At 39.4% G+C, this 27,984-nt stretch overlaps 2 protein-coding genes across 6 annotated transcripts in view; one reads left to right on the forward strand and one right to left on the reverse strand.

The window, feature by feature from the left end:
• Window positions 1-1,262, reverse strand: part of GANC (glucosidase alpha, neutral C) — a 36,798-nt gene extending 35,536 nt beyond the window's left edge. For 3 of the 4 annotated variants that reach the window (XM_039388960.1, XM_039388959.1, XM_039388961.1), the window contains exon 1: window positions 980-1,260. In XM_039388960.1, coding sequence (XP_039244894.1) covers window positions 980-1,008 — 29 coding nt within the window. In that variant the 5' untranslated portion in view covers window positions 1,009-1,260. Of the gene's footprint in view, window positions 1-979 lie in introns of all 4 variants that reach the window. The other variant, XM_027748523.2, reaches the window with a different exon arrangement.
• On the forward strand, window positions 1,205-27,515 carry TMEM87A (transmembrane protein 87A). 2 transcript variants are annotated; one of them, XM_027748539.2, is made up of 20 exons: window positions 1,205-1,421; window positions 2,432-2,489; window positions 6,258-6,355; window positions 7,152-7,268; window positions 8,907-8,960; window positions 9,064-9,120; window positions 10,712-10,859; window positions 11,572-11,633; window positions 13,552-13,735; window positions 14,588-14,687; window positions 15,451-15,544; window positions 16,101-16,172; window positions 17,835-17,943; window positions 19,095-19,153; window positions 19,370-19,473; window positions 19,834-19,907; window positions 21,090-21,151; window positions 22,339-22,394; window positions 23,569-23,599; window positions 23,930-27,515. In XM_027748539.2, exons 1-20 carry the CDS (start codon window positions 1,287-1,289, stop codon window positions 23,969-23,971), a joined length of 1,716 nt encoding a protein of 571 aa, XP_027604340.1. In that variant the 5' UTR covers window positions 1,205-1,286; the 3' UTR covers window positions 23,972-27,515. The 2 variants fall into 2 exon arrangements, with proteins under 2 accessions (XP_027604340.1, XP_027604348.1); XM_027748547.2 differs by lacking the exon at window positions 16,101-16,172 and adding an exon at window positions 16,728-16,796 and having other exon boundaries at window positions 1,209-1,421; window positions 23,930-24,274.
• The last annotated feature ends 469 nt before the right edge of the window (window positions 27,516-27,984 follow it).

Consider the following 27,984-nt stretch of genomic DNA (forward strand, 5'->3'; position numbering starts at 1 on the left):
ATCCAACATAAAACGTGTTGAAATTTGAACTACTGTGTTGAGATATGGGAAGAACTTCTTACACATTTAGTTCCATGCTGAACCATTTCCTTTTAAACTTTGAAAGTTTAAGAAATGATTGAATCTATGACTAATGGAGCTGAATTTCAGCATGACTGAATTCTTGGGGGGTTTGCATTTTGAAGCCAGACCCCTCTCTGCAGTCATTACAGTTAATTATTATGTTCCAGTAAAAAGAATGGATAAATAGGCAGGACTGGCAGAAAGAAAGAAATCCTGCACACTCCTACCTTTAGTGGGACCGACAAGGAAGGGGGGCTTCTGATGGCCCTGCTGACAGCACTATGTTATCTCTAGGCTTGGGGTAACTTTTAGATCTATTAGATAACACTAATTTTTTGGGTTGCCTGAAAAAAATGGGCTGCCAGTAGTTGTCTATCATCAAATACTTTCCAGATCATGCTAAATTCAGACACAGATGGAAGTGAATACGGTACTAGTTTGGTAGACAAAGCACTGATGCTTATAGAATACTTACTAATTACATACACGCAACATAGAAAATTCAGGCGGCAGCCATTGAAACTCAGTCACAATTACAGATCCTGGATTATTATTGGAGATCTCACAGAACCCATATATTTAGACAACTTAGCCATTCCCATTTTTGCCTGAAGACACATACGTCCTTTCAGGTTTTGCTCCAGGTCCGTGGGACTTTGTTGCCGCATTTAAACCCCTGCAGCTCGCCTGCCTTCCAGCGGTGCAGCTGTCCCGCTCTGCGGCCCGGGGCGCGGGGAGGCTTTGCCCGGGCAGGGCGCCGGGGACAGCATCGCCACGGCCCCGCTCGCCCCGCCCCTCACCCCCGGCACACTTGCGGGAGCCGGGCCCGCTCTCCACAGAAACCGGGGAGCCAGTCTGGCAACACCGGAGGAGCGAGGAGAGGATCGGCCAAGGAGTCCCTACCAGGCAGCGTTACCTGACTTCCCCTGCCGTGGCCGCCTCCATGGCGGGGCTGCTCCGAGCGACCCCCGTGGAGAGAAGGGGTGACAGCCCACTGGCGGCGGCAGGGCGCGGGGGGCTGCCCGGCGGCAGGGGCTGCAGCCGGGGAGCACTGCGGGACCCGAACGCGACCGAGTCAGCGAGTGACACCCGGAGGCGGTGACAGCCCGGGCCGAGTCGGGGAGCGGCTCCGCCCAGCGCCGCTCCCGCCGGCCCACGGCCGCCGCGTCCCCCCGCGAGGAGCGGAAGAGGCGCGGCCAGCGCGGCGGCCTCCGTACGGCGGGATGGCGGCGGCGCCGCGTTGCGGGGGGCGGCGGCGGCGGCCCGGAGTCGTCCTGCTGCGGCTGCTGGCGGTGCTGCTGCTGGCGGGCGCGGTGGGCGCCGGGCAGCGCTCCAAATGGCGGCTGCCGGTGCTCCTGGTGAGTGCGGGGAGCGCGGCCGGGCCCTGCAGCCGCCGGGCCGGGCGGTGTGGCGGCGGTCGGGGCGAACGTGTGCGGGAACAGGGGCAAGAGGCCGTGGCTGCTCCGCGCGTCGTCCTCGGGCTGCGGCCGGGGGCTTCCCTGCCCGGGCCGCTCCTCTTTGAAGCCTGACCGCACCCGCGGCTGGTGCTTGGGCTCGGGGCCGTGGCTGCCCCCTTCCCCGCTGCCAGGCTGGAGCCCTCTGTGGCGGGTCGGTCGTGGCGGCGGGGAGAGAAGGCTTATGCGGGAAATAGTTCGATGGGCAGCGGAGGGAGCGCGGCCCCTGTGAAAGCCGTGATGTGGGAGAGAGGGAGGGAAGGAAGGAAGGAAGGAAAGCGGTAGGGTCTCCCCGACTGGTGCCCGGCCTTGGGAGGGCCTGTGCGGGGAGAAGGCGCCCCGCACCCCCCCTGCGGCCGGGCTGGCGGCCCGCACCGCCGGGGCCTGGCGTCGGGAACGCTGGAGAGAGGTGCGGGCCTTAGGGAAGGGGAAGGGAATTCTGGCGCTTCTGACAAAGCATGTGTGCTTGTAGTGCGGAGGAAAGCTGTTTTGCCTCACTTTAGATCTGCCTTTACGTGGCGGTGGGAGTAATGTGTGCTTTCTCTGAGACCCTTGAGCTTCGGGAACAAAACTGAAGGATCATGGCAAATGCTTCTTTTGGTTCTTAGAACAAAAAATTTTTTTGTTGAATAGTCCAGACTGTCTCATCAGCAAGAAAATGGTAATGGTTTCAACAAATGTCAATGTGAAATTAATTCCGTTTGCAGAACAAAAAGCCCCAAGCCTCTCAAACCATCTTTAAGAGTGTGTTGAAGGGGTGGTGAAGCATGACTGGAAAGTCCAGTAAGTCTGGCTCCAGATTTGGCATTTGCTTTCGTTACTGTATTGACTTAAAACAGAATGGAAGATTATGTTTACTTAAGCTCGGTGACATTAGGCTCACTAATGTCTCTTCTGTTTTTGCGCCTTTACAGGGGAAGAAGTTTAACTTTGGGAAAATTCTCTTCAGCAACACCACCATTTTCCTGAGATGTAAGTGGTTATAAGGGATTAACCTGCTTTTTCTTCTTTTGGACACCCCTCCTACTTTTAACATTTGGGACTTGAAACACTGTGAAGTGTTTAACTGCACTAGCTACCATGACAGGTCATCTAACACTGTATGAAAGCCATAGCTCTGATATGATTGAGTCTATTAACAGCCTTGAAGCTTCTCAGTTGTGATCTGTTTAGGCTGGAGCAGAAATGAATGGCTCTTCAGGCCCTCTGTAGAGAGGGCAAGATGGGTAATGGGAGCACCACTTCATTTCAGATAGGGGGTAATCAGGTGTGGGATGGTGCTGAGCTGTACTGTGAGGTGTGTTTTTCCTATTGAAGATTTGCTGAATTCGTCTGACTGGGAGATCTGGTGCTGACTGGGACAGGGGCTGTTTGTGTTGCAGAGTGACTGATGCCACTGTACAGGAGGCAATGCTTTTTGAGGACTTGTTCCTTTGTAGCTGAGTGTTTCTGGGAGCGGTAAGGGAATGTTGCGCACTATGGCAGAGATCTCCTGAGAGATGTTTTCTTCTCCTGATCCCAGTGTGCAACTGCGCTACAGAGCAAACATGTTTGCAGCCTTTCAGTTTTTTCTGCATATTGCTCTTTGCTGATCTGGCCAGGTCGATGGGTTATGTAGGTTACTGCTCAAAGGAGAGTTTCTGTGAAATACCCTCTTACCTGTGAACATGAGCACAGCATTTAGATGGCAGTAAAATGATGTAGGTGAGTGGTAGAAGTGACTAGCTGACTTTGAAAGGCTTGAAATCTTTGCCATGTGCTTTGAGCGCTTTAAGAGGTTGGTTGCACCATGGAGGGGGAAGCTGGTTTGCACCAGTTCTTACCATTGAGGTGGGGGGAGGAAGCTGTTTGGTTTCTGTCTGCTAATTGGGTGCTTACACAGGTACAATGCCTGTGAATGCCCTTCTGCACTTGTAGCAAGTGAGGAAGTGAAAGTCTCAGAAGAGACAATGAGTGGAATCTGTGCCTGTGTCATGTCAAGACTTAGTTGCTGCAGTGATTGTATTCTTTTTAACTGAGAAAATTAAGGTATTGTGGGGTTTGGCTAATATTTGGTGAAATTGCATGTTGCTGTGCTCTGTTATGTTTAGTACTTACCTTACTGTTTTTCAGGTTAAATTTCCAATACCTGCTCTTCTTGGGACAGTGTTTCAAATAAAGTTTGTTAAGTGCCTTCATTGATCCCACATTAATCTGAAACAGGAGGCTAGTATTTGAGTGGTTGTTAGTGAGCACTCATCATGTCAGGGTTAAGGCTTTCCCACTTGTCAAGTGTAGCTCAAATGCTAAGGTTTGCTTCTTGCAGTGAGACAATTGTGAGTTTACAGCTGCAGGATCAAAAGGTAGGAATCTTCTTCTTGGGGAGAAGGAGAGGGGTTTGAAAGGGCATTTGGAGCTTTGGTAGGTTTTAGGTTCTTTCCTAAAGTTTAATAGAAATAGTGTACTTGTAGTAACATGGCATCTGAGACATGGGTCCTTGCAGTGAAGTATGTGGTAAGTCTAATCATGCTGAAATAACTGTGAGAAGGAACTAAGGCATAACATTTGTTTGTTAAAAGGCAGATCTGGTGTTAGAATTCGATTCCTTGGCTCCTGACGTGGACTTGAACTACACTGTGCTTGCACCCTTAAACAGGCATTAAGTCTTAAAATTCTTTAGTGAAGACACCTGTTTTACATACCAGTGTGATTAAAAGATTTACATGAATTTGGATAATGAATCATGGAAGAAGAAGGAACAAAGGCTGCGAACTTACTCAGTTTCTCAGCCTAGATGATATTTAAACTGCATGTGATACTGAGAAACTTCAACTTTGCATATTTTTTCTTTTCTGCCCATGTCTCTGTGGAAACTGATCTCCTTTTGTTTGGTGTCTGTTGCCTCTTCCATCTGCTGTGTGATGTTTGTGTGGACAGTATGACCCTTCTTGTCAAACATGATTGCTCATGGGTCATCCATGGTTTTGGTGAGCCCCTGCATCTCCTTTTCCACTGTCTCTTTTTCTCCTCTTCTTGACTTTTTTTGGTATGTTTGTGCTATATTAGTGTCTGATGCTTTCTGGTTCTGGCTGGGAAGACTGCTGCTGGCATTTAGTGTTGTCAAAAATTAATTTATTTTTATCTACTACTTTTCTGAAGTGCTGTTCTAGAAGGCATTTGGTTTCTTGTTTAGGATCATGGTAGAAACCCTGCTCTCTGTAAATGAGTACAAAGATTGCATTCAAGTTGAATGTTGCTGGCTTTTTTCTGAAGGCTGAGGAACTTAGATTTCCACGTTGCTGAATTCAGTAAATGCCATGGATGCTTTTTCTATTTTAGAGTACTTCCTTTTCAAGGTTTCTGTAATTTTGATGTTTGCAGATATTGCGCATTTTTCTAGTCGTGACCTGTTTTACCTTTAGTGGGTACTACTGCTGAATATGTAGTTGCTTTTTTATTTTTAATAGATAGAAAGGTATTTAAAAGGTATTTTTTAATCTTCTGCTAGCTTTTTTTTGAGATGTTCCTCATTTGATCAATTTAATTAGAAGAGCCTTTGTCATCAAAGAATTTGCCATCTACCCATGTCACTGCAATGCTTGTCTTGTCTTTTAGTTTCTTTGTTGTGCCCTCTGCAACATCTAGGGAAACAAGGAACATGTATGCCTTGTTTCCATGCTTACTAGGAGGTGTCATAAGGACACTTATTTTTCAGTCATTTTCCTTAAACCTTTGGTATTAGGAACTGTTGTTGATTTCTTAGCTCTACATATACATGCTTTAGTAGTCATGAGGTTTAAAGTGGGATTAGTCAATTAAGATTCCATGGCAGGGTCTTTCTTCTAATTGCATTTTTTACCTGCAGTGATCAGTATGGAAACATTCATTAAAAGTGTGCATGTAACAAAGTCTGAGATGAATGTGCCTGTGAAGTTGTGGGAACTTCTTAGCCACTGCAAACATGCTGTTAACTCAAAAGAGTTTTGCCATCTGTTGACTGGGAAAATGCAAACATAATCATCTAAATGGCTCTTCCAGAATAATCGCTGCTCATTTTGTTTAAGGGTGAAGCTTGCCTTCTTAATGTCAAGTTGTCTTCATCAGGTTCTAGTTTAAGATTTGAAACACAAAAAAACCATTTTCCTGACTGGGGGAAGATCTTGGGTTTCACTTTTGTGCATGTTGTTCTCTAATAAATCAAAGTGGAAAGTTGTCTTATTGCTGATTTAGGTAGCATTGCAGCATCAGCAGCAAGAGAGGACGTATAGATGGCTTGGTTTGTCTTTTGGGGGGATGGATGTTGACTTGCAAAATCTTACCTTTTTGTTATTTTCTTGGTGATGGTATTGATATATTTAAATTTTATGTGCAAATTGTTCTTAGCTCTCTTCGCTTGGTGTGTGTCCCTCCCGTCTCTGGAAGGGAGGCCGTTTTTTTATGTTGTAATCACTGAGAGTCACTGCTGTTCTCTTGTTTGGCATTTGCAGTTGCAGAAACATCCCTGATTGTCTTCAGAACAAAAGGTTTCCAAATGATCTTCAGCTCTTTAATAGAATTGTATGATGTTATAACGGAATTCTGTGCTTGCTTTCTTTCACTGAACAGTAATGGGTTACTTGAAGAAAATGTTTTTCTATTGTTTTCAGTTTCATGTTTAAAATGTAATTATGGTAGTTTTGCACAGATTGGAAGGAAAAGCATGGAAGGTAGACAGTGTCTTACATGTTCTTATCTGGTGGTTTTTTTTGGTTTTTTTTTTAGTTGAAGACGATGAAAAAGCTTGTGATCCTTCCTTAGGTTTCAATGTTACTTGGTACTTAAGATATTCTGACTGCTACAATGAAGTCTTCAACTTTGGGGTAAGAATTGCACGGAAAAACATAGGTTAGATTTTTTTCAGGGTAAGCAAATCTAGTGGGGAGGCAATTGGAGATGTTGCTCTTGCATCCACATGGCGATTTGAGCATAAAAGACACATTCTTCCATTGGAAGATAACAAATTTCTGAAATGGAATGGAATTGATCAACAGCTTGCTGCAATTGCTGACTTTTTTTGGGTTTTGGGTAAGGTGGAAGTGTTTGTCAGAATTGTTCTAAACCCAGGAGCTTAAATAAGTACATTGACTAAACTAAAGCGTGTGAGTTTATGCTAGTTGAAAATACTTACAACAATGCTTAATGACAGTGAATAGAAAAAAATGAGTTTTCTCATGTGTAGTCTGAATTCTGTTCTTTATGTATGCACATTGTAAGTATTAGCAATTTGTATGAATGTATAGTGTTTCTATCAAATGTTGTAGAACACAGTTGTGCTTCATATGGCTTATACTTTCCCATGTTTGCTTTAAATATTAATTATGACAGTTGTAACTACCAATCTAGCACAAGACTGAGTCTTAAATCTTTAATATAATAATGTAGAGTTTGTGTAGGCTGAAGTTTATGCTGGCTACTGCACCTCCACTGTATTAGTTCTTACTCAGAGCCTGTATGCCATCATTTTTATAGTCTTGTGTGGTCTCAATGGCCTTTATTCTGTTAAATTTGGTTCAAGAGTGTGTGCAGAGTGAAGCTCTCCAGGTCTTGCACCTGTCTACTTAGATAAACCATTTGAAATATTGGATGCTAATCTAAGTTCTACTCTATGTTTGGCAGGATGAACAAGCAGATAACTATTTTGGGACCACAGCTGAAGAGCATCCGGGTTGGTCAGGATACTATGCCACTGCTTCTCTTCTCTTTCCAAACTGCTCTGAGCTCCTTAGGCCTCAGGTATGGGTAGAAATTTCACAGTTTGCTCTGTTGTCTCATACAATATATAGAGAAGGTGGTAATTCTTGTTAGATGTGTTAGCATCCTATGTAAGTGTCACTATAGGTTGGGAGGTACTGCTTTTTATCTATGACAGCCAGGCTGTGATGATGATTTCTTAGTTTCGCTTTACTTCTGGCTTGCTATTCAACATCTGGCTCACTATGGTGGAAAAAAGATCCCAACCAAACCACTGTAAAGTTCAGTGCTTCTTTTTGTTTGTGGTTTTGTGTTCCAAATTTTTTTTGTTTATGGGAGGCTACTGCTAGTTGTGTAGAAGTGGCAGCAGAGTAAAGATCCCACTAAATTTGGGTCAATAAAGGATTGTCATTTATTGCTCAGATAATGTTAATTTAGAATAATGGAAATGAGTGTTGAGAAGTTAATTACTTAAGCACTGATAGCAGGTTAAAACTGAAAAATAGTAGTGCTCGTTTGAAACAGATGAAGTGGAAGCGAGAAGACGATGCAAAATTAGCGCGGGAGCAAAGTGCAGACGTCAGCCCTATGCTGGCTGGACATCAGCAGGCAAAGCTGTGCCATCCTGCTGATGGCAATGGCAGTGTAACACGGCTTCTTTCTTTAATGGTGTACGTAAGAACTCAAGGCAAATTGTGGAGTGTTGCATCTGTGTTCAGCCATTCCTGATTTGAACAAGTTTATGGATAGAGAATACTGGGAAATGTCTCATAACTACTGAACTTAGTGTTGTGGGTTGCTTTTGATGGTTTTGGTTGTTTTGTTGTTTTGGGTTTTTTTTTAAAAAAAAGGACGTGTCTAAAGATGACTTGAAAAGTGTTTTTAATAATCTGTTTGCAATGCCTCTAGTTCCTCTGATGTGTGAAGATGACTTGAAAGGTTTTTAAAAAGAAAGAAAAAACTACATGCTACCTGCTTTTTATGTTTAATAATATGACAAGTGTCAGTCTATTTTTACTGGGTTTTATAAAGGAGATCTTGTGGGTTTAGCTGTGTATTATGAATTCGGGCAACTTAACTGAATGTTCAGGTTTGTGAAACTGGGGTTTTACAAGTCTTTAAGTGAATTATTATCCAATTCCTTTGAAAAGTCTACTGAATTTCTAACAAAATAGATTCCTCTCAGATACTAATTTCTGAAGTTTCACAGAAATTTCTTCTGATTGTTCAGGCTTTTTCTCGTGGTATAGCAGTTTGACTAGATTTTGAGTCACTGTAGTTTAAAAGAATTGGCAAAATCTGGATCTCTAATAGGCCTCACTCATCTAGGAACTTTTTACTTCATAGATTAAGGCAGAAATCTCAAAATCCTGTTTCTGTCTGCGTAGACTTTATCTAGTAATGGGGATACCCAACAGATTAATATTTGGAAAATAAAATTAACTTCACTACTCTCATGTCTGTGGGTTCTAAAAATAGACACCTGTTGTCTGAGGGGATGAAAACCAGACTCCCTCCACAAATGGACAGTTGATTTATCAAAATGAAAGCTCTCTAATACAGCTGTTCAGAGAATAATCAAGTTTACTGGAAGCTGTTCTGGTAAGGTCATGTTGATGTGTAAAGTGCCTATAAACGTTAAAGTATCTATAAATGCTGTACCTTTCTTGTATCCTACAGATTTTCTATAAAGAATTTGTTCATCCAGAACCTCTCTCACCTGAGAAACAAGAGGTAATTTTTCTTCCCTTCTAATGAGTGAGTATAGTCATGGAAGAGATAATTTTGACATATTGATTTATCCATTTTTCTGTGATGTGTTTTTTGTTTCCCTAAGGGCTTAAAAGATAAGAAGGAGAGCACAGGAAATCACACCATGGTGACAGATAAAACTGTATGTATACTGAATTTAAACATGGCTTGTAATCCAGCAGTCTTTTTTTGTTTTGGTTTGGTTTTTAAATTTATATTTATTTGTATACAAAGAAATTATTGGTAGGATATTCTATGGGTTTTTTTGACATCTGGAATTTTTTAGCTTGAAACTGGGTAGTGCTGTATGGAAAATCAGAAAGCAGAATAACAGAAAGAGAATAACTGCTTCTTCTGTATGTGAAATATAGAACTCATACCATTCAAACCAATGGTATAAATTAACAAATAATTTTCTTTTTCTATTGTAATTTAAAATAATAATTGAAAATACCTGTTTTAAATGGTGACTAATTCTTACAGAATACATTTGGTTTTGTTTTTAGTCAATTTTTTTAAAACATTGTACCTAGCAAGTTGACTGATTACTCTTGATTTTCAAACCTGTTAGTATTTTTATTATATATTATGTTCAAGACTCAAGGAGGAACAATTGTCAAAATAGCTTCAAGTTGATCATCCTGGATGCCAAGAAAGAAAATGTATTTAACTCCTTGTGTACTTAAAGGCCATTCACTTTAAAGCTAAAACATAAATAGCTGTGTGTGCAGTTGTGAAATAAGGAATCAATTCAGCAAGAGACAGAGATAGCTTAAAGGCAAAACTGGTGTATATAAATTTACCCATTTTCTTTTGAGTTTACTGTGTTTCTAAATAAGTTTTATTTTCAGTCAATATTAGCAGATTTTTTTTTTATACATAATGTGCTTTAGGTCTTGCAGTCAGGAAGTTTCTTAAAAGAAATGCATGCTCTTAATACTGAAATTCTCTTGGAGAGGGGGTTATAAAAAAAAGTCTTTGTGGCAGTTCTGCAGTAGTCATGTGAGTGACATACATGTAGATAGTTTTAACTTTAAAGCTCCTGGTAAATATTGCAGTTTCTGAGATAGCTAGAACTTCTTCAGTTGTGGAAATCAAAGAAATCTCTGATTTGTTTTATGGTGCAAATATTTATCTGGACAAGCTTACTCTGTTAGTTTATTGGCAGGATTGGAGTCTTACCGGTGTGAGAGCTGCTGCAGGGACCGCAGTAGTAGTGTCCATAGGAAATGACTACTATGGAAATCTCCCAGCTACCTCTTCTATCTTACACTGTAAAATTCAGCCTTCACCAGGGAGCTGAGTTATATGTAGCTGTGCAGTTCCCAAGCAGTTGATTGCAGCAGGAAATACTTATCTCTGTGATGGTCCTAATGCTTCCAGTCTGAAAAGAAGAATTAGGATGCTCTCCTGAGTTCTTTGTAGCTTTTACAGAACCTTTGAGTACTCTTGCAGTAAGCCAGTGTTAAATTTGCAAATTTGCAAAAAAAAGCTGTGGTCACCTCCCAAGTCTTTGAGGATTCTTCTGCATTCAAACAACTAAATTTTAAGTATTATGTCTAATAAATACATTTAAAATTTACATATCAAATATTTATTAACAAGTTTTAGGTCTCAGAAGAGGTGAACTTTATATTTACATGTAAGATATCACCCATGTATGGCTAGTCTACTTCTGTCTTTTCTTTGTCTTCTCACTGTGCACTGTTAACATTTAGATGTTTTATTTTCAGGCAATGAATGCTGTTATGAAAACTTGGCGAGATGGACCATATATATTTATTGTGCAAATTGGAAGTACAACTGCAAAGGATTCTATTACCAGAGTTAAAAGAATGGAGAGGACAACACCTTCCTCATATCAAAATAAGCTCTTTACAAGTAAGATAGCTGTCTCTATAGAAATATGAATATACAGCACTATTTTTATGTATCACCAGTCTGAGTGTATTCTAAGGTACTTTTAATATACAGTGTATGGTTCAATTTCATCAGACACTATCTTTCACTTCACATAGGTATTACTACAGCTCTTTCTTATCATAAGAAAATAGGTGCTTGCTAGTGTCTTGAAGACTGTTGTTCTGTCTGTTTACTGATGGAAATAAAGAGGAATCCAAAGCATTTCAATTTTGAGGCTTGGTGTTTTCTTTAAAAAATGTGCAGACCAATACAGTGATTTATATTAATAAGCTCAAAACATGTAGAGTACTAAGATCATAATTGTTGCCTTGATATATTATAAGATACCTAACTGTCCATTGATAACCTATTCAAACTTCAGAGAAGTTTGAAAATCCCCTTAAGCAGTTAACGTACGTGTGTTTCTGAATTTTTCTTGTTACACATGAATCTCCATCAAAAATTACTTTTAAGTACTGCTATGAGTTACTTGGTAATGGAGCGTGTAATTTTAATTGCATGCTTTTAGCTGAGTGTGTTATAAGTCTTAACTTTCTTTATTAAAGTGCAAGTTAGATTTAAAAGCTATGTGAAGACATGTAATTTTTTATGCTTGAGTGAAAATCATTTAAGTCCTGGCTTCTTTCTTTTGGTTCTTGTTCAATTTGGTTATTGGATTGTCTTTTTACAGTGACAGTAGAACTGAAGGGGCCGTATGAGTATCTCTCACTTGCAGACTATCCTCTGATGATTGTAAGTAAACCAGCTTTTCTTTGATCTGTAAAATTGTCAGTTGATTTGAATGTCAGTTAAATACTCTGCTTTCATATTTCAGGAAACACAGAACCAGTGTCTCAGGAGAAAAACTTACTTTGCAGAGGGTGTTTTTGGGTTTGGTGGGGTTTTTAGTTTATTTGTTTTGAGGGGTTTTTGGCTTTTTTTTGTTTGATTTTTTTTTTTTTTTTGTACTGAGTACAGGATAGGGAAAACAGATACAGATTTCAAATGCTTGCACATGACACTAATGTTGTCCTTTTCTGGATTGTTTGAATTAACGGATGTTAATTTGTAGTTCCTGAAGTTATCAGTATTGTTAGCTCTAAACTGAGTTTTACTGACGCTGTTATTCGCCTTAGCTCACATCTTACAAAATTTGCTATTCCATGCTTTTGTTTGCAGCTACCCTTTCATTTGTCACTGCTTTCTTTGTTCTTTTACAGCTTAATCTTCCTTCTTCCACCAGCTGTCTCACACCCCATGAGGAGGTCTTTAATACTACCTAACAGTGAAAGCATAATTGAGCTACAAAGAGCTAATCCCCTTTTTATTCAAAGGAGTTATTGACTTGGTAGCTAGTTTCCTCTGTTGAGAAGGCTAAAAAATAAAAAATCTTTAAAGTTTATGTAGTGAAGGCAAACTTTAGCTGGAGATCAACAACAAGCAAAGTCTCTAGCCTGACTTTATTGGCAAGAATGACCTGTAAACAGTTGAGCCCGACAGCATTTCTGAAACACATTTTACTTCCTGCAGAAATAAAAAGCCGCCAGTAGCTCTATTGAAATGTGATATTGAAATATTCACCAGTGTGAATATTCCATGTGACAGGTCCAGAAAAAGGTCTGTCTCTCTAAATGTTTCCATAATGGAGCATCTGCTCATGAACTATCATGCCTAGCTTTTTAGCATTTGAACCACATGGGTTAGTCAGATGTGAAAATCTGTAAGGATCAGTAAGCTGTTCTCCTAAGGAAGGTGTTTTCAGTTTGTGAAGGTTTCAATGGATTGTGCAGCTAATTTCAGTTTGCTTGCTTTAAAAAAAAAATCTTCCTTCTGGAAGAGGAGACTTCTTGATTACTTTGGCTAAGTACTTCCTGCTGTTCATTTAATGTCTTACTCTCCTTCTAATCCCTCTCAGTGTGCTTTTTGAAAATTTAACTTGCTCTGGTATGATGCTGTCCTTTAGAAAATCTACTATTGAGTAGCGTTGTCAAGCTTATTGTTTGCTGTAGGAGATGTACCATGAAAGTTCTTCTCAAACAAGTAACACGGGACCATAAAAAAACCCAAAAAGCACAATGTTAATATTTAAATGAAAGCTGGATTTCTTTTTCAGTTCCAGGTTTTTGGCTGACCTAAAGCTTGGTTAAAAACTGAGTTTACTGGAAATTAACTTCTGAGAAAAGTTGTTGAATTATTTGAACAGAGGGCTTACAAGCATTAGTTGCTTATCTCTGTTCTATGGAATGGTGTGTAAAGGTGACTTGTAAGTTTATTTGCAGAATACTGTAAATGTACTATGAAGTTATTAATAAAGCAATATGGGAGAAGGAGTAGAGTTTTTAGTAGTTGATCATTTGCTTGAATTATTATCTGGGTTTTTGAAATCTAGTAGCTCAGGATATCTTCCTTAGAAGAGCTGCCTGTCAATAAATTGGCAGACTACTGTTCAAGAGAGCAATTGCTCAGAAAGTCAGTTACTCTGATTGGCAGTGAGAAATCACACTGTCAATGTTAAAGAATGCAGAGAAGACAAATGAAACAGTCTATTTAAAAAGTTCCAAAGTTGCTATACTGGGGGAGAAAATAGTTGTCTTACAGCTGTGGAATGGAAACAAGGAAATTATTTTTCTGGGTCTAAAGTTCCTATTTCTTATTTCTTTTTGTGTAATAGTTTTTCATGGTGATGTGTATTGTGTATGTATTCTTCGGGGTTCTATGGCTTGCATGGTCAGCCTGTTACTGGCGGGATCTCCTGAGGATCCAGTTCTGGATTGGTGCCGTTATCTTCCTGGGAATGCTTGAGAAAGCAGTTTTCTATGCAGAGTTCCAGAATATTCGCTACACGGGAGAATCTGGTAGGTGATGGCTGCATCTCCCAGTTTAATTGATGGGGCATAGCACTAATGGCTTATGCTAAATTGGGATGACAGATGCATATTAAGCATATGATTACTTGAGGATTGTTTCAAAACGAAAAACAGGGAACCAGAATTTCTGTATTTTTTTATATGTTGAAAACATGATGCTGTGTGTTCTTCTAAAGCTAAAGTGCTGTTGCTTAGTCTGACTCCTGAGTGTAGTGTCTTAGGCATGTAGAATGGTAGATTCTGGAGAGTATACACTGTAGTGCTGGCTTGAAGTTTAAAATAGGACTTCCTAAGTGTAGTTTATAATTAACTTCTGACAGTTGGTGTTGGCCTTGGAAAGATAGTGTGAAACTCATTGTTCAACAGGATAGCATTGTAGATAACTCTTGGTATTTAGCCCAACCTGATAATCCATTTTAAGAGATTTCCTTCACATAAAACTGGGGTACTCTAGTTTTGAATTTTGAAGCTGGATGCATACAAATGAAACTCTGCAAGTAAAATGTCATTATGACTTTGTGAATTGGCCACACCCATGGTACACAAGGTTTTATTGGCTGACTTTTTTGGAAGAGTATCCAGGCTGACCCTATGAATAAATGTTTTATGGATCATTTACTCTCCACTTTCTGTGGATGTAAACTTTTTCAGTAGGTTTTTTCTTATGCCAAGTGATCTATCTTTTCTGAAACCTTACTCCAGATGTAGATAATAAAAAGATTATACACTTCAGTAGCCTACCTTCTATATCTGCTCTTATGCTACAATTGCATATGCAGTAGTTAATAGAACAGAAATTTTATTTTAATAACCTAACTTCCTCCTCTTTGCTTTTGGTAGTTCAAGGAGCAGTAATACTGGCAGAACTTCTCTCTGCTGTGAAGCGATCATTGGCTCGAACTCTGGTCATCATAGTCAGCTTGGGATATGGGATAGTCAAGTAAGTAATTTGTTACAGGTTTGTTGTGTTCTATTTAAAGTGTTTTCACTATCGTTTTTTAATAACTTAGGGCAATATTCATCTCCCTGTACTTTGCTTGTTAAAAGGTAGGTGCTTTAATTAAGTGCTGTGAAGATCTAGACTTCTTCACTAGTAAACAGAGACATACAGTTCTGTATTGCTATCACTCTTCCTTCTGTCCTTTTCTGTGTACTGCTGTTGGGTGAGTGTCTGAGTCATTGTTGAGATACTCCCGAGTGGAATGGGAGCTTTATGTGCCTGCCTTCTGGGTGAGGGCATCTTATAGAAATTAGAGAAGGTCAATAATCACTGATAGAGGAGGGGATCTGCTTTAGGAGGCTTCTGTTGCTAGGAACGCTGCTTATCTGTCCATCCCTAACTATATTCAGTGGTAAAACAACACACTGTGTGGTAGTGGAAGCTTTTGGCAAGTGAGGGTGTACTGGGGGAACTGGTGTAGAAGTGGGATGTGACTTCTTGAAATGGTTGTAAGATAAGCATTTAACTAAGCAGGTTAACTAGGAAACAGGACTGTTACCAATCTCTCCCTTGGTCACATTATACCATAAGACAAAATTAATAGTATGCTTTGAGCACCATGATAAAATTATTTCTGGATTCGGAAGCGGCTTGTCACAAGGACCTTTTATTCACATGCTTCATACCTTGTGTGAGACTCAAGTTGACATGACTTCACTTTTAGTTCCCCACTTAATCTGAATTTCACTTTTTTTTCCTACAGGCCTCGTCTTGGAGTTACTCTTCACAAAGTTGTTATGGCTGGAGCTCTTTATCTATTATTTTCTGGCATGGAAGGTGTTCTTAGAGTCACAGGGGTCAGTAATAACTGCTTGAATTTTCCCATATGCCACAGACACTATCAGCTTTATTTACTTGTATGCCAAGGAAGAATCTAGAGCTATGCTGAAAGAGACAATGAAGTGGTTAAATTCTGAGACTGTGGATATGGATTATTGACAATTATTTCAAGTCTTGTCTATTTAGTAGGATATAATTCTGTATAGTTTGAAATAATTCTACTAGCTTTCTGATTAGCCAGGTTTCAGCCTGGACCCTTGTGTCTAATACTTTGGATTAGGTAGGGCTAGTTGCAGACACAAACGTACAGCTTGGGTCACCTGGTCATGAGTCAAAAAAACCCTACCCAAGAATAAAAAAATAAAACCAAACAACAACAACAAAACCCAAACCAACAAATAACCCAAATCCCCACCACTCCAGCTTTGGAGGCTGTGACTGGGGAAGCGTGTGTAAGTGCTGCTGCTCCTGGATTCATTAGGAAGTGCATCTCGGGATGTAGATTTCTGTTGTTCTGTTTTTGGTATTTTGGGATAAGGTTTTTAACCTGTCACATATTTGGTACTTTTCCAGTTTTTCTATGACACTGTGGCTCTGATAGCAAACTTGGCCCTGTCCATGATTGATGCCTGTATTATTTTGTGGATATCCTTTTATAAACTTCAGAATGCTACAAGCTTATTCACAGCTTATTATTTCTGTCTTACACTTAAAAAGAATGTGGTTTGCTTGTTTCTGTTAGGACTTTGATAGTTTTTGATGTAAACACAAAGGCAAGTTTTGCCTCTTTAGTCAAACTTGGGGTTGCCAGTGAAGCTTTCAGTTTGTCCGTGGATAGGGTAAAAGATTTAATTACTACATCTCTAACAAGCTGATTGCTAGATTTCTGTAATGGAAGTGGCCAGAGCAATTAATCACAGCAACTGCCTCAGCAGAGACTCCTTTTAACAGCACTAGATTGACTTAATCTGGAAAACTGCTTCTTGCCTTGCTGGTGGAGAACTGGGAACTGACAGTGTGGTATTGTCAGTTCCTCTCTGTGCATTGGGCTAAACTCTTGGTTCAAGCCCTCTGTTTCTGTAGCAAAACTCAGAAGCATTGTGGTGGTGTATTTGTGGTTTCACGTAAAATAGCCTCACCCTCCTCACTTCTGTACCTTGTTTTCTTTTTTGTTCTTATTGGCTCTCTCTTTGTCTCCAGGCCCAGAATGATCTTGCCTCCTTGGCTTTTATTCCCCTGGCTTTCCTAGATACTGCCCTGTGCTGGTGGATATCCTTCACTGTTTTACTTGATGGGGTGTGTTTTCTTTTAAATTTGTTTTTTTTGGGAAGTCTTTTGGGCTGAATTTTTTTTTAAAATAATCTTCAAGTATATATTTTTTTCTACTTCTGGTAGAGGTTATAGAACTTCTGTAATTGAGTGTTCAGGTAAGCTCCTGCTACCTACTGCTTACCTAGTTTTTCTTGCACTGGATGAATCTGTGTTAAAGCTGCTCCCGAATATAGTCTGTCTGTTATCAGTCTCTGATTGTTGAGTGTGAAAGCAGTTTGTTCTAGTGTAGCATGTCACGGCATCAGAGAAGGAACCTTTGGAGAACTGACTCAGTTTATGTTTTGAGGAGAAGGTTGCTTAGCAACATCAAACCTAAAAGTCTTTCTGTAAAATCTGAAATAATCTTGAAGTAGGTGACAAAACAGGGCAGTTCACTTTTTGGTGTCTTTACAAGCAACCATAATCTTGTGTGACTTTAGCAATTGACATTAAATACTGAACTCGTGTATAGCAAAATCCCTATTAAGTGTTCTTAGTGAACACTATTTCTTAGCAAAACCTCAAATTAAAATGTGAATAGCTTGCTGCCAAGCCATGAAAACCACAATTCTCCCCTATCATGATATCTCTTCTAAGCACTTGTTTTGTCACTGGAAATAAAATAAAAAAGAAAGTGTGATGGCACCCGTATACATTACTTGGATTTTAACTCATTTTTAGTTCAAATTTGACTTTTATTTTATCAGAAGTACAAGTGACACTTTTCTGGAGGAATGGACCATAGCCCAAAATAGATGCCTGGATACCATCTTTGTGTGACAAGAGTTATAGGTGTAGATGAACTAAATAACAGTCCTAAGGGACTGATTCTGCTCTTTGGTACCTTTGCTATAGGATCAACCTTTTCTTCTACTGAGAACTGTCTTTTTGGAGGGCTCTGGGGGTGGGAGAGCTGTTGATCATAAGATCTTGTCTCCTCATGCTAAGTCTGTGACCAGATTGTCCCTTCAGAGGCTTTTCCTTGACTTTTCATACATATTCATCAGCTTAACTCAAACAATGAAGCTGCTAAAACTTCGAAGGAATGTTGTGAAACTCTCTTTGTATCGGCACTTCACGAACACGCTCATCTTGGCAGTAGCAGGTAAGCAGAAAATTACGTCTATCAAATAAGACCACTTTCCATTTCCATATATGGCTTGATTTGGTCACTAAAGCAAATATTTAAATTTGGTGACCTTTCTGTAAATACAGTCAAAGTTCTTGGTATTTCTAACTCTTGACCCATTTCTAGCAGTGGGTCTTTGCCAAGTGTTATGTTGATATTTCAGAGACAGTGGATTATTAGTCCTGATGTTAATAAAATCAGTAGTAATGCAGCTCCTCTAAGGGAACACTTAAATCCCACTACAAGCTGCTAGGGGGCAAAAGATTATTATCATACGCTGTTAACTTCACAGAGATACTTTTTGCCAAAATCACAGTATCACTGTATACTTTCTCATTTTTAAGATGTCTGAAGACCAGATAGCTGAAGGACCAGAGTGATTCTTGAAAAAATGTATTTTTAGTATTGTAACATAATGCCCTCTGTATTCTGGAAGAATACACATTTGTGCTCTGTATTCTGGAAGAGTACAGGTTCAGTTTCTTTTTCCATTTATAATAGTGATGAACTGAACTTCAAGAACAAATCTGTTGATGCTTCCATGTGCTCTGCTATCAATACAATGAGCAGAAAACTTCTAAAGACTGTGCCTTTATTTAAACAATCAGGAAAAAAAGCACATTGCTTTTAAAGCTCTGACTGAAATTCCTTTCAGCACGTGGTTCTTAGTCAACTTAGAACACCTTAGTGGAGGGAAGTCTGTTGTAAAATTATGGTAAGGGCATAGTTTGAGTGTTGGAACTGTTGCGGGTCAAAATCTGAATGCTTAAGGCATTCAAGCAGATCAGATTGCTGGGTTACTTCACAGTAAGCTTTGTTTGTCAGCTGATAATGAAACCATGATTTGGAGGCTAGATAAAAGTAATGTAAGAAAAATAAATAGGAGTGAGGAGTTGGCTAAATACTTAATATTTGATTTATGCCTCGTGTCTCATGTGTCTGTGCCTAAATTATTGTATAAGGTCAGTACAATAAATCCATCTCTTGTTTTTCAAAACTATTAAATTGGATGTCAAGACTTCACTGTTTAGGTTTTTGGTCTTTGTTTTGGAAAGAGTCCCGTTGGTGGGATATTTGAATTGGCGTATTTTGTAGTAATAAGCAACTTGTTTGTTTGAATATTGCAGCATCTATTGTATTTATCATCTGGACCACCATGAAGTTCAGGCTGGTGGACTGTCAGTCGGTGAGTTTATACTGAATGTTTTCTACAATTGCTGCCTCTTAATAAGTTTACATTTGGCAGTGAGATTGCCACATAGTACCACATGCTAAAATTCTCACTGTTGTGAGTAATGAGCCTGTTTGACAGATGCCTGTAGTTCACCCTTGGAAAGAGATGAGGACATGGAATTTCTTGCTTCTCAATACTTTCCATTTGTGCTGCTGTATTTCTTGGCAGGACTGGCAGGAGCTATGGGTGGATGATGCCATCTGGCGTTTATTGTTTTCAATGATCCTTTTTGTCATCATGATTCTGTGGAGACCATCTGCTAACAACCAAAGGTTCAGCTTTTCTTACCTCTTCCTAAAAATACTGGGTTTTGGGAATGCTTGTTTATTCAAAGAAGTACTGGAGGGTGATTTTTAGTTACTCTATACTGATCCATAAGGATACTAAGCAGTCTGTGTAGGGGCTTGAGGAAAAGTAAGCATAGAGAAGTCACATACATAAAATCCAGTCTGTTCCTGGTTGCTGAACTTATTTAAAAAGAAGTGACTTAAACTTTTGATTATGTAGTTGAGCATCGGTCTTAAAAATAGTGAACTACACAGAATAATCAAGTCATGAATGCTGGGATAATGGATCTCTTGGGAGGCAAGAGATACAATTCTAAGATAGCTTTCATTCTTTCACTCCTGAAGGTTTGCTTTCTCACCACTGTCAGAAGAGGAGGATGATGATGAGCAGAAAGAGCCAATGTTAAAGGAAAGCTTTGGTAAGAAAAGAATTTTTCCACCTAATTTCAGTGTTAAAGAGACACTTTTGTGGAGGAAGATGTCTTCCTCTCTGGCAAAAAATTCATTACTGCTGGAAAAGTGGAATCAATTGCCATCGATACATGTAGTTGTAGAGGAAATACTGGCTTTATGTTTAGTGTTTACATTGCCAGTGTTTAATTCTGGGGTTGACACTGGAAACACTGCTACTGCTGATGTTGCTTTGCCAGGTCTAGTGGACTTTGTTTTATTGAATATGTCAAGTCTTAGGTTTGAATCCAGTCATGATGACAAGGATCTCTTGGATATTGTTGCTAGGCAGCGGTTTAGTGTGCAGTTCTCTTTTAAAATCCCATTTAAGAATTTTCATTTATTATCTGTGCTCTGAACTCTGCAATCTTAATTTTCCATGTTAAGGCCTAACATAGGAATGTCCAGTGGGATGAATATGTTTATTCATGAAATTGTCTGTTGTAACACCTCTGTTCATAAGCTGTGTAAAAGGTAGGGCCACATACCTGTTGCTGCTGTCTGTCCACAATTCATTATGTTGGGATATATTGGTGCTGTTTGCCTTGTGTAGCAGCTGAGGAGAAGTGTGTAATCCATTAGGTGCATTTGGCAAATCAGCTCTATCTGGCTATCTGTCAGGCTGGGAGATGCATGTTGCTGTTCATCTTGTAAGTCAACCAAGTGGCCGGTCAGCAGCCAGTAGGTAAAATAAACTTTGGGAGTTGCCTGTGTCTCAGAATGGTTAAGGCTGGAAGGGACCTCTGGAGGTCATCCTGTCCAAACCCCCTGCTCAAGCAGGGTTTACCTAGAACAGGTTGCCCCAGACCATGTCCAGATGGCTTTTGAGTATCTGCAAGGATGGAGGTTCCACAGCCTCTCTGGGTAACTGTGTCAGAGTTCTATGCTGCTGATGTCTGGCTTAAATAAAATGATTAGAAAATTTATATTTCCTAGGTAAAGTCACAAAATTCAGAAAAAAACAGGTATTCCACCTGTCAGGAAAAAATACTACAAGCCTTCCAAAGGGAAAGCTGTCTCTAATCATTAACTTGTCTAATTCTGCCTCTTGAATCTGATGAAATATCCTAAATGAAGATTCAGCACTTTCACTTACAGTCTATGAACAATTATAGTTCAGTTATCCCAATCTTTTTTCCTTTTGTTTTCAGAGGGAATGAAAATGAGAAGTACAAAGCAAGAACCAAATGGGAATGTAAAAGCAAACAAAGCTGTGAGTACACTCTCTCTACCTCAAAGAATATAGATTCATCTCTTCTTTGTTTGCTCACAGTAGTTATGAGTAGTTTTGCAAAGTTTTGAGCCAATAAATATGAGGTTTTTGGTTTGCTTCAGTGTGAGTAAGTCAAAGTATTTTAAGTTTACATTACTTCTGAAAAGAAAGCAAATACAGGTTTTCCATTAGATTTCCTGTATGTACAGTGGAAACTTTAGAATTCAGTCTGTTCTTTAGGAATGTTTGTGCAATCCAGTGTAGATAGAACTGTATAATACCATATTCTGATAATGAGTAATACATTATTTTAACAAGTTTGTTAGTCTCAGAGGGACAATTTTAAATAAATTGCCTTCTAGTTTTGAGATTTGTGATTTATTAGTTGAATGGGGTGATATGGATATTGTTATGTACCTGCCTAAATACTTCAGGATAATGTGCATTTTTTTTCCATGTGGCTTACAAGCCACATTCATCTAGGAGGTAGAAAATATGTCTTGGAATTTTCATGGAATTTGTGCATAAACTTAAAAGTGGAAAGAACATGTAGGAATTCATTGTAATAGCAGTCATATTTTTGTCATTGACATTGTTTTTCTCAAAGGTTGATTGCAACTGTGTACTACTTACCTGAGGATAACATGAAAATCAAACTTTTCTGTTTTGGCCCCAGGGGGATGAGAGGGTCATTTCCACAACTTCAGAACAAATGTGCTTGTGTTGTGAATTAAGAGACTGTTCACCAGATAGAAATGAGAAATCCTGACAATATGGACAATACCTTTGATAAATCTAACTTGTGCTTTTTATATTGTTTCATCTATTATCATCTTCAAAAGATAGTGTTCTTTGTTGAGAAACTAAAACTAGATTATGTAAATAACCGAAGTGTCCTGAGGTCCTCCTTTTCCTAGTCACCATTAGACTGTTAAAGAGCTCACAGCTAGTTTTTCTTTAGTCCTCTTTTTTTTTTTTTCCTGGAATGTGTTTTCTGTAATCCAGAAATCAAATTGAAGATGTTTTTTCCTGTTGTTTGTTTGGGTTTTTGTTTTTTGTTTAAATTTTTAACTGACATTTTAAATACATTACTTTTTGTCAAGTAGGTTGAGGAAAAAAAAGGTTTGCATGTGACAGCATTTTGGGGAAACTGACTTTTGTTTTCTGTTTAATTTCTGTATTTGTAGCAAGAAGATGACCTGAAGTGGGTAGAGGAGAATGTTCCTTCATCAGTGACAGATGTGTGAGTATTTTTATAGTCACAATAAAAGCAGGTTCCTTGCCCACAGGAACACAAATACATTAGAATGCTTTATAACTTGTATGCTGGGCTTCCATGAGCAGAGCCTGGCACTGGCCTCTGACTTCTTAGTGTGATGACACTTGGCTGTATGCAGTCTGTCCGATTTGAACATGCTGACTTAAAGAACACTGCCTCGGACTGTGAAACCACAGACTGCTTTGCACTTCAATAAAGTTAAATCTAGAAGACAGAACAAACAAACCCTCTTTCTGTTAAGTGCTCTGAAAAGACCCTTGAGTATCTTGCTGAATGTAAGATACCATGGAATAATGTAGTTTAGTTTACAACCGACATTCCAAATAAAGTTGAAATTTTTATGTTTCTGGCAGTATAGTCAGCTATGTATGATGTCTACATCTATTCTGCTTTTAATAACTTTTACATCCTAAAAATGCAACCTTTTTTGTAGCAAAACTGATGTTCACAGATTAATTATGTTCACAAATTTGAACAGGTATTTTTGGCAGAGGCTATGGATTGAAGTACAAAACTTTCCTTGAAGTTAGGTAAAGACAAGAAATTAGGTTAAGTTTCTAGAGGATGAGAAAGTGCATTTTCTGAGTTGAATTTGGTTTTCCCAGTTCTAATACTGATTTTTTGAAGACTGATAGGATTCCTTAAGAAAAAAAGAACTAGACTGGTGTAAGTTATGAAAGGACACTTTGAGCTCCTCTGCTGCAGGGTTTTCTGTTCCTGAGAGTCTGATCAGGGTTGTGAAGAGACAATATCTCAACAGATGGGATGTCTATTATAGGCTGGGGTACCAGTGGAACTTGTTTGATTCCTGGGCCGTGTTTTTACAACATGGTCCCATATTGTAAATTTCTTCAGTGTAGTTCAGCAGTGTTCCTGCATGAATGATGCGGCTTATTTGGAAACTTGGAAATTGTTCAGTTGATAATGAGAAGCATAGAAAAAAAGAATTTGAAACTGCAAAGGTGGTTGAGGATACTCCTTGGGCTCTTCCTTTTTTGTGTGTCTTTCTCTAATTTCTGTTAAATTGAAAGGTTTGTCTTTGTTGCTCTTCTGTGCCCTAAAAGCAACATAAGGTTAAAAATGGTTGTCAATCTTAGTATGTATTAATTTTAACTTTTTTTCTCCCCCCCCACTGCAGTGCTCTTCCAGCTCTTCTGGATTCAGATGAGGTCAGTAAAGAAGTCTTCAGTTCAAATTAGTCTTCTCACATGCCAAAGGAGTCATGAGTCAGCTGGTAAAGACTTGGCTTATCAGAACTGGACTCTGATCTTGTCAGTGCAGCAGTAAAATACTACAAGGGGGGAAGGATAGTGGGGACAACTTCTTAGAATACAAACATGTATTCCAAATATGTATTCTAAAAAAAGTGCTATATCTGCTGTGTAAGTTGGACTCCTGACTTAAAATGCATGTGAGTTTACATTTGTTGTGAATGTGCACATTCTGAATAAGGTAAACCTGCTGGGGGAAATGACACCATTGGGTATTTTATTTTCCAGGAAAGAATGATTACACACTTTGAAAGGTCCAAAATGGAATGAAGGAGTAGCATTTTGCTACTGGAAGTGGAGACGCCTCTTTTAAAGTTGCTTGGTGGAGCAAGTGCATCCTGCTGATTTGTTTGTTGATCTCAGCCTTGAAAGTTTGATGCTTTACTGTCGTGGAGGGTGTCTTGCTGTGGAAGAAGTTCACAAGGACATTATAAACCTTTCAGAAATTTGAATTTACAAAGTTGCTGCGAGTTTGGATTTTTAAGCAATTTACATATGTACTATTCCAGCACCTTCTGTAACTTTTCAAATATTTAATCTGTGAAACTAAAATTCCTAATGTCTGTTTGAGGAGTTTATATTTCAGTGTTACAATTGACAACTAGAGGTGAACTGCCTGTACCTTTTTGGGGGGAGGGTGGGGACATCTAGAAGTAAGCACTGAAGAAACAACAGACCCATTTACTGGTAGATACAACTGCTGTTGTATGTCATATGCCCAATATGCATGAGAGGGTTTTAGAGAGAAGCTCCTGTTGATGAAGAAAATTAAGATGCCAGAATGGAAATATTTGGAAAAGTTACAATGATATGAGTTTTTAACAAAATCAAGTGCAATTTTATTCATAACACTGTGTATGAAAGATTTTCTATTTTAAATGCCATTGACCTATAGGTAACAGCTGTCTAGAGCTAACACTTGCTGTTGTGGCACATCTCATTGCCGGCAATGTGGTGGATGCCTGGAAAAATTATTTGCCCCTACCTTTCATGTGTTGCATGATTTAATTTAAAACAACAAACCAAACAACACCACCAAACATCACCAAACCCATTCCTGCAGCGCTCCAAAAGTGCTTGACCACATGTTAAGCAGATATTCTCCCTTTACATGTAACATCTCCCACCAAGAAGTTGGCGCTCTTCTACGAGAATGTGGCATTGCTTTCTAGAGGGTGCAAGCACTGCCTACCTTACTTGAAAGAGGCTTTATGGGGAGTCCACAGTGCTGGGATAGTTAAGTTCCCAGTGTCTGTTTAGAATTGCTTCCCATGTAAGTGATCTGATGATGAGCTTTCCTGTCCCAATTGGTCCTATGGCCAAGAGGTACTCTGAGATAACTGTGTTTCAGTCAAAGTTTCAAACTCCTATATAATTGCATTTTGTTTCTCCTTTTGAGATTAAAAAGAGCATTTGGTGTTGTTTTTATTTTTTGCTTGGCTGTAACAGCTACACTTGCAATAACTTCCTCATGGAAACCCACTGTAGACTGTATGCAAAAGGTCTAATTCAGGTTCATAACTTTTACACCTGATGATTACCAGGTATGCAGTAGCTGGACAGCTCAGGAGCAGATGTGGCTGCTGCTGGAATGGCATAGGGAGTAAGCTTTTCTGGTTCTTCACTCATAGCTATGACAGCAGAAATAAACATGTGCCTGTACTTCATTCATTCCACTGTAAGGTCTGGTAGCTTAGCTGTAGTTCATCTTTATCAGCAATTCAAGCTGAAACGTGGCACTTTACAGTAGAGTAGCTGAGGCACAAGGACATAGTGTCTTCTGCTAGGTGTGCTGTGGGGCAGTGAACTCTTCAGCAGATGGGCAGAGAAAAAAAAGCTGTGGCTATAGCACCTCACTGCTTCTGCAGGAGTTGCTAGAGCTCTTCTTTAGGCTACAGGTAGAATCTTTTAATTAAAAAACACTTCTAATTTGCTATGCTTAATTGATATAGATGAAAAAAATGTTACCTCCATGTCCTTTTGAGGAGAGGAAATTTTGTGAAATAAAGCTACACAAAGCTTGCTATTTAATGGGGAGGGGTTCTGTTTTGATTTTTTTTTTTTTTAAGTCCTATTGTTCTGGGTTGTTTGGGTTTTTTGAAACAAATAGGTAAAAATGTTCTCTACTGGAAGCACAACAGTTTGTATGTACTATTTAATAAAGGCTAGGCAAAGAGGAGAAAGGCTTATATTGTGTCCTTCCACTTTCTTACTACCTCTTGTCTCACAGGAGGAAGTGTTAACATCTTCACAAAGCTCCCTGATTTTAGCTCTTTATTGCGCAGTATTTATAATGCAGTTATTCCCAACAGTTCTTTTTTTTCCTCTTTGAGCTTGACAATAGAGTGGAAGTCTGTCATTTGAAAAGCTAATAGAGGTAGAGCAAATAATAAATTGCTGAACAAAAGTAAAAGATCTAAACAGTTTTACTAATTGTATTCATAGTTTAATTGAATTAATAATTTAAAGACTAAAATAAATGTAGTAGCAGTGTGGTGCATGCAACCTATGACTACAGTGGTAGGTCTTAGGCAATCCTTGCTGCCTTCTGCCCTTCCATTCTTGTACTTACCTGAAGCAGTATTTGAAGTTGTCCTGAATTCCACAAGGGGCTTGTTGATCCCTTGGTTAGCCATTTTTGGTTTTCCACTTGTTTTAGCAGAGTTTCTGTATCATTGGAAGGTAGCATCTGCTTCCTAGCCTACAGCAAGTGTCTGCTGTGACTTTTTTGTAGTCCTGTGGAAAAATTGTGTGAGTGCCCAGCTCCCACAGTATAGTGTGGGCTATGACATGTGTACAGCTGCTCCTGCAATTATGATTCCAGGAGAGATGGCTAAAAGCAGTGGATGAGATGTGGGTGAGGAGCAAAGAGGGCGTGTGCAAGGGAGTTGCAGCAATGCAGCCTCTCCCGCAACAGCATGTTTGGTCAAGTATGTTGGTTCTACTGAGGGGATCTTTGCCTCTTCTGAAACCTGGTTTTGCTCCTTAAGATGTGTTGGTTCCATGACTTGGAAAAGCCCAGGAAAGCTTAATCAGCAAGCTAGCTTGCTAAAATGCCTGACCAGAAATCCTGCAGGTTGTTAACTTATAATTATGTAGACAGGGAAGACAATTCAAATTTATACCCATTCTTTCAAAAGGGTGTTGGAATTTTAAAACAAACCATGCAAACTACTCTGAAAGACTTGGTGAGCTGGAGAGAGAAAAGATCTACTCTTAGGTCTGAGATCTACAAGTGTTTTTATTAATTAAAATGATGTGGAAAAGCTGAATTTTCTTGAGGAAATTTGGCTGCTGACTTCAAATATCTTCAACAACCTGTTCCTAATAATTTTCTGCTTACAGAAAAAAATGAATGTCTGACAGGAGTTTTTTAAGAGTTCTTGTGCCTGATTAGTTCTGTATAGATTTGTGAGAAGTAGCTGTGATACTGCTGTTGCAATTGCAGCATGTGCACACCGTACAGAAAACTGAAAACATACTGAAGCAGCTGATATTGTTGACCAGCTTTTCATTAGGGTGACAAAATGTTCCTGCTGAGAACTCTGAAGGAGGGACTGAGTAAGAGGTCACAGCATGGTAAAGAAATTACAGAATCACAGTCTTGATAGGCAGTGAGTCAGGATCATAAGATGTGGTGTAGGGAAGGGTATGTTTGTCTTATTCTGCACATATAGCAGTGTGTGTTTGTAGGCTTTGTTTATCCTCCTGTTCACTTTATATGGCATTTTATGTTGTATGCTAAAGTGTGGTACTTCTTAAAACCTGAAGAGGCCAATGCCTCACAAATAATTTGCTCTCTGGATTACAACTATTTGCATGTGAAGTCGTTATTACCCAATGTTATTGAAACTTTTGTTTCCTTGCACTAAATCAGTACTCTATCCCTTTTCCTTTTGTAGGGATCCTGGGTCAAAGAGACCAGCTACATACCTGAGCTGTAACTCCTTTGGCAATTTGCAGTTTTGGTATCTGAAAAAGGGATGCGACTTAGCACAGTTTTGTGCTTTAGCAGGGTTTCATTCCTGAGCAGGAATGAAGCTGGATGCAAGAACACCATGCTTGTTCTCTTCTTCCTGTGCTTTGATCTCCCAGCACAGAGCATCCTCAGTCCCTGTTTTCTGAAACGGTGGTTTCTGTTGGTGAAAATGCTTGCAGAACTTAGTGCCATGCGTTTTTTGAGTTTGGGTTAGTTAGATAAGTTTCTGTGTCAGTGATGGTGAATGTTGCACCTCTCCATGACTGAAGTAAATGCAACTGTGGCCTACTTTGGAAGGGACAAG

Source organism: Pipra filicauda, unplaced genomic scaffold (assembly GCF_003945595.2).
Source record: "Pipra filicauda isolate LSUMZ 115617 unplaced genomic scaffold, ASM394559v2 scaffold6_size6359152_pilon, whole genome shotgun sequence".
Taxonomy (NCBI): domain Eukaryota; kingdom Metazoa; phylum Chordata; class Aves; order Passeriformes; family Pipridae; genus Pipra; species Pipra filicauda.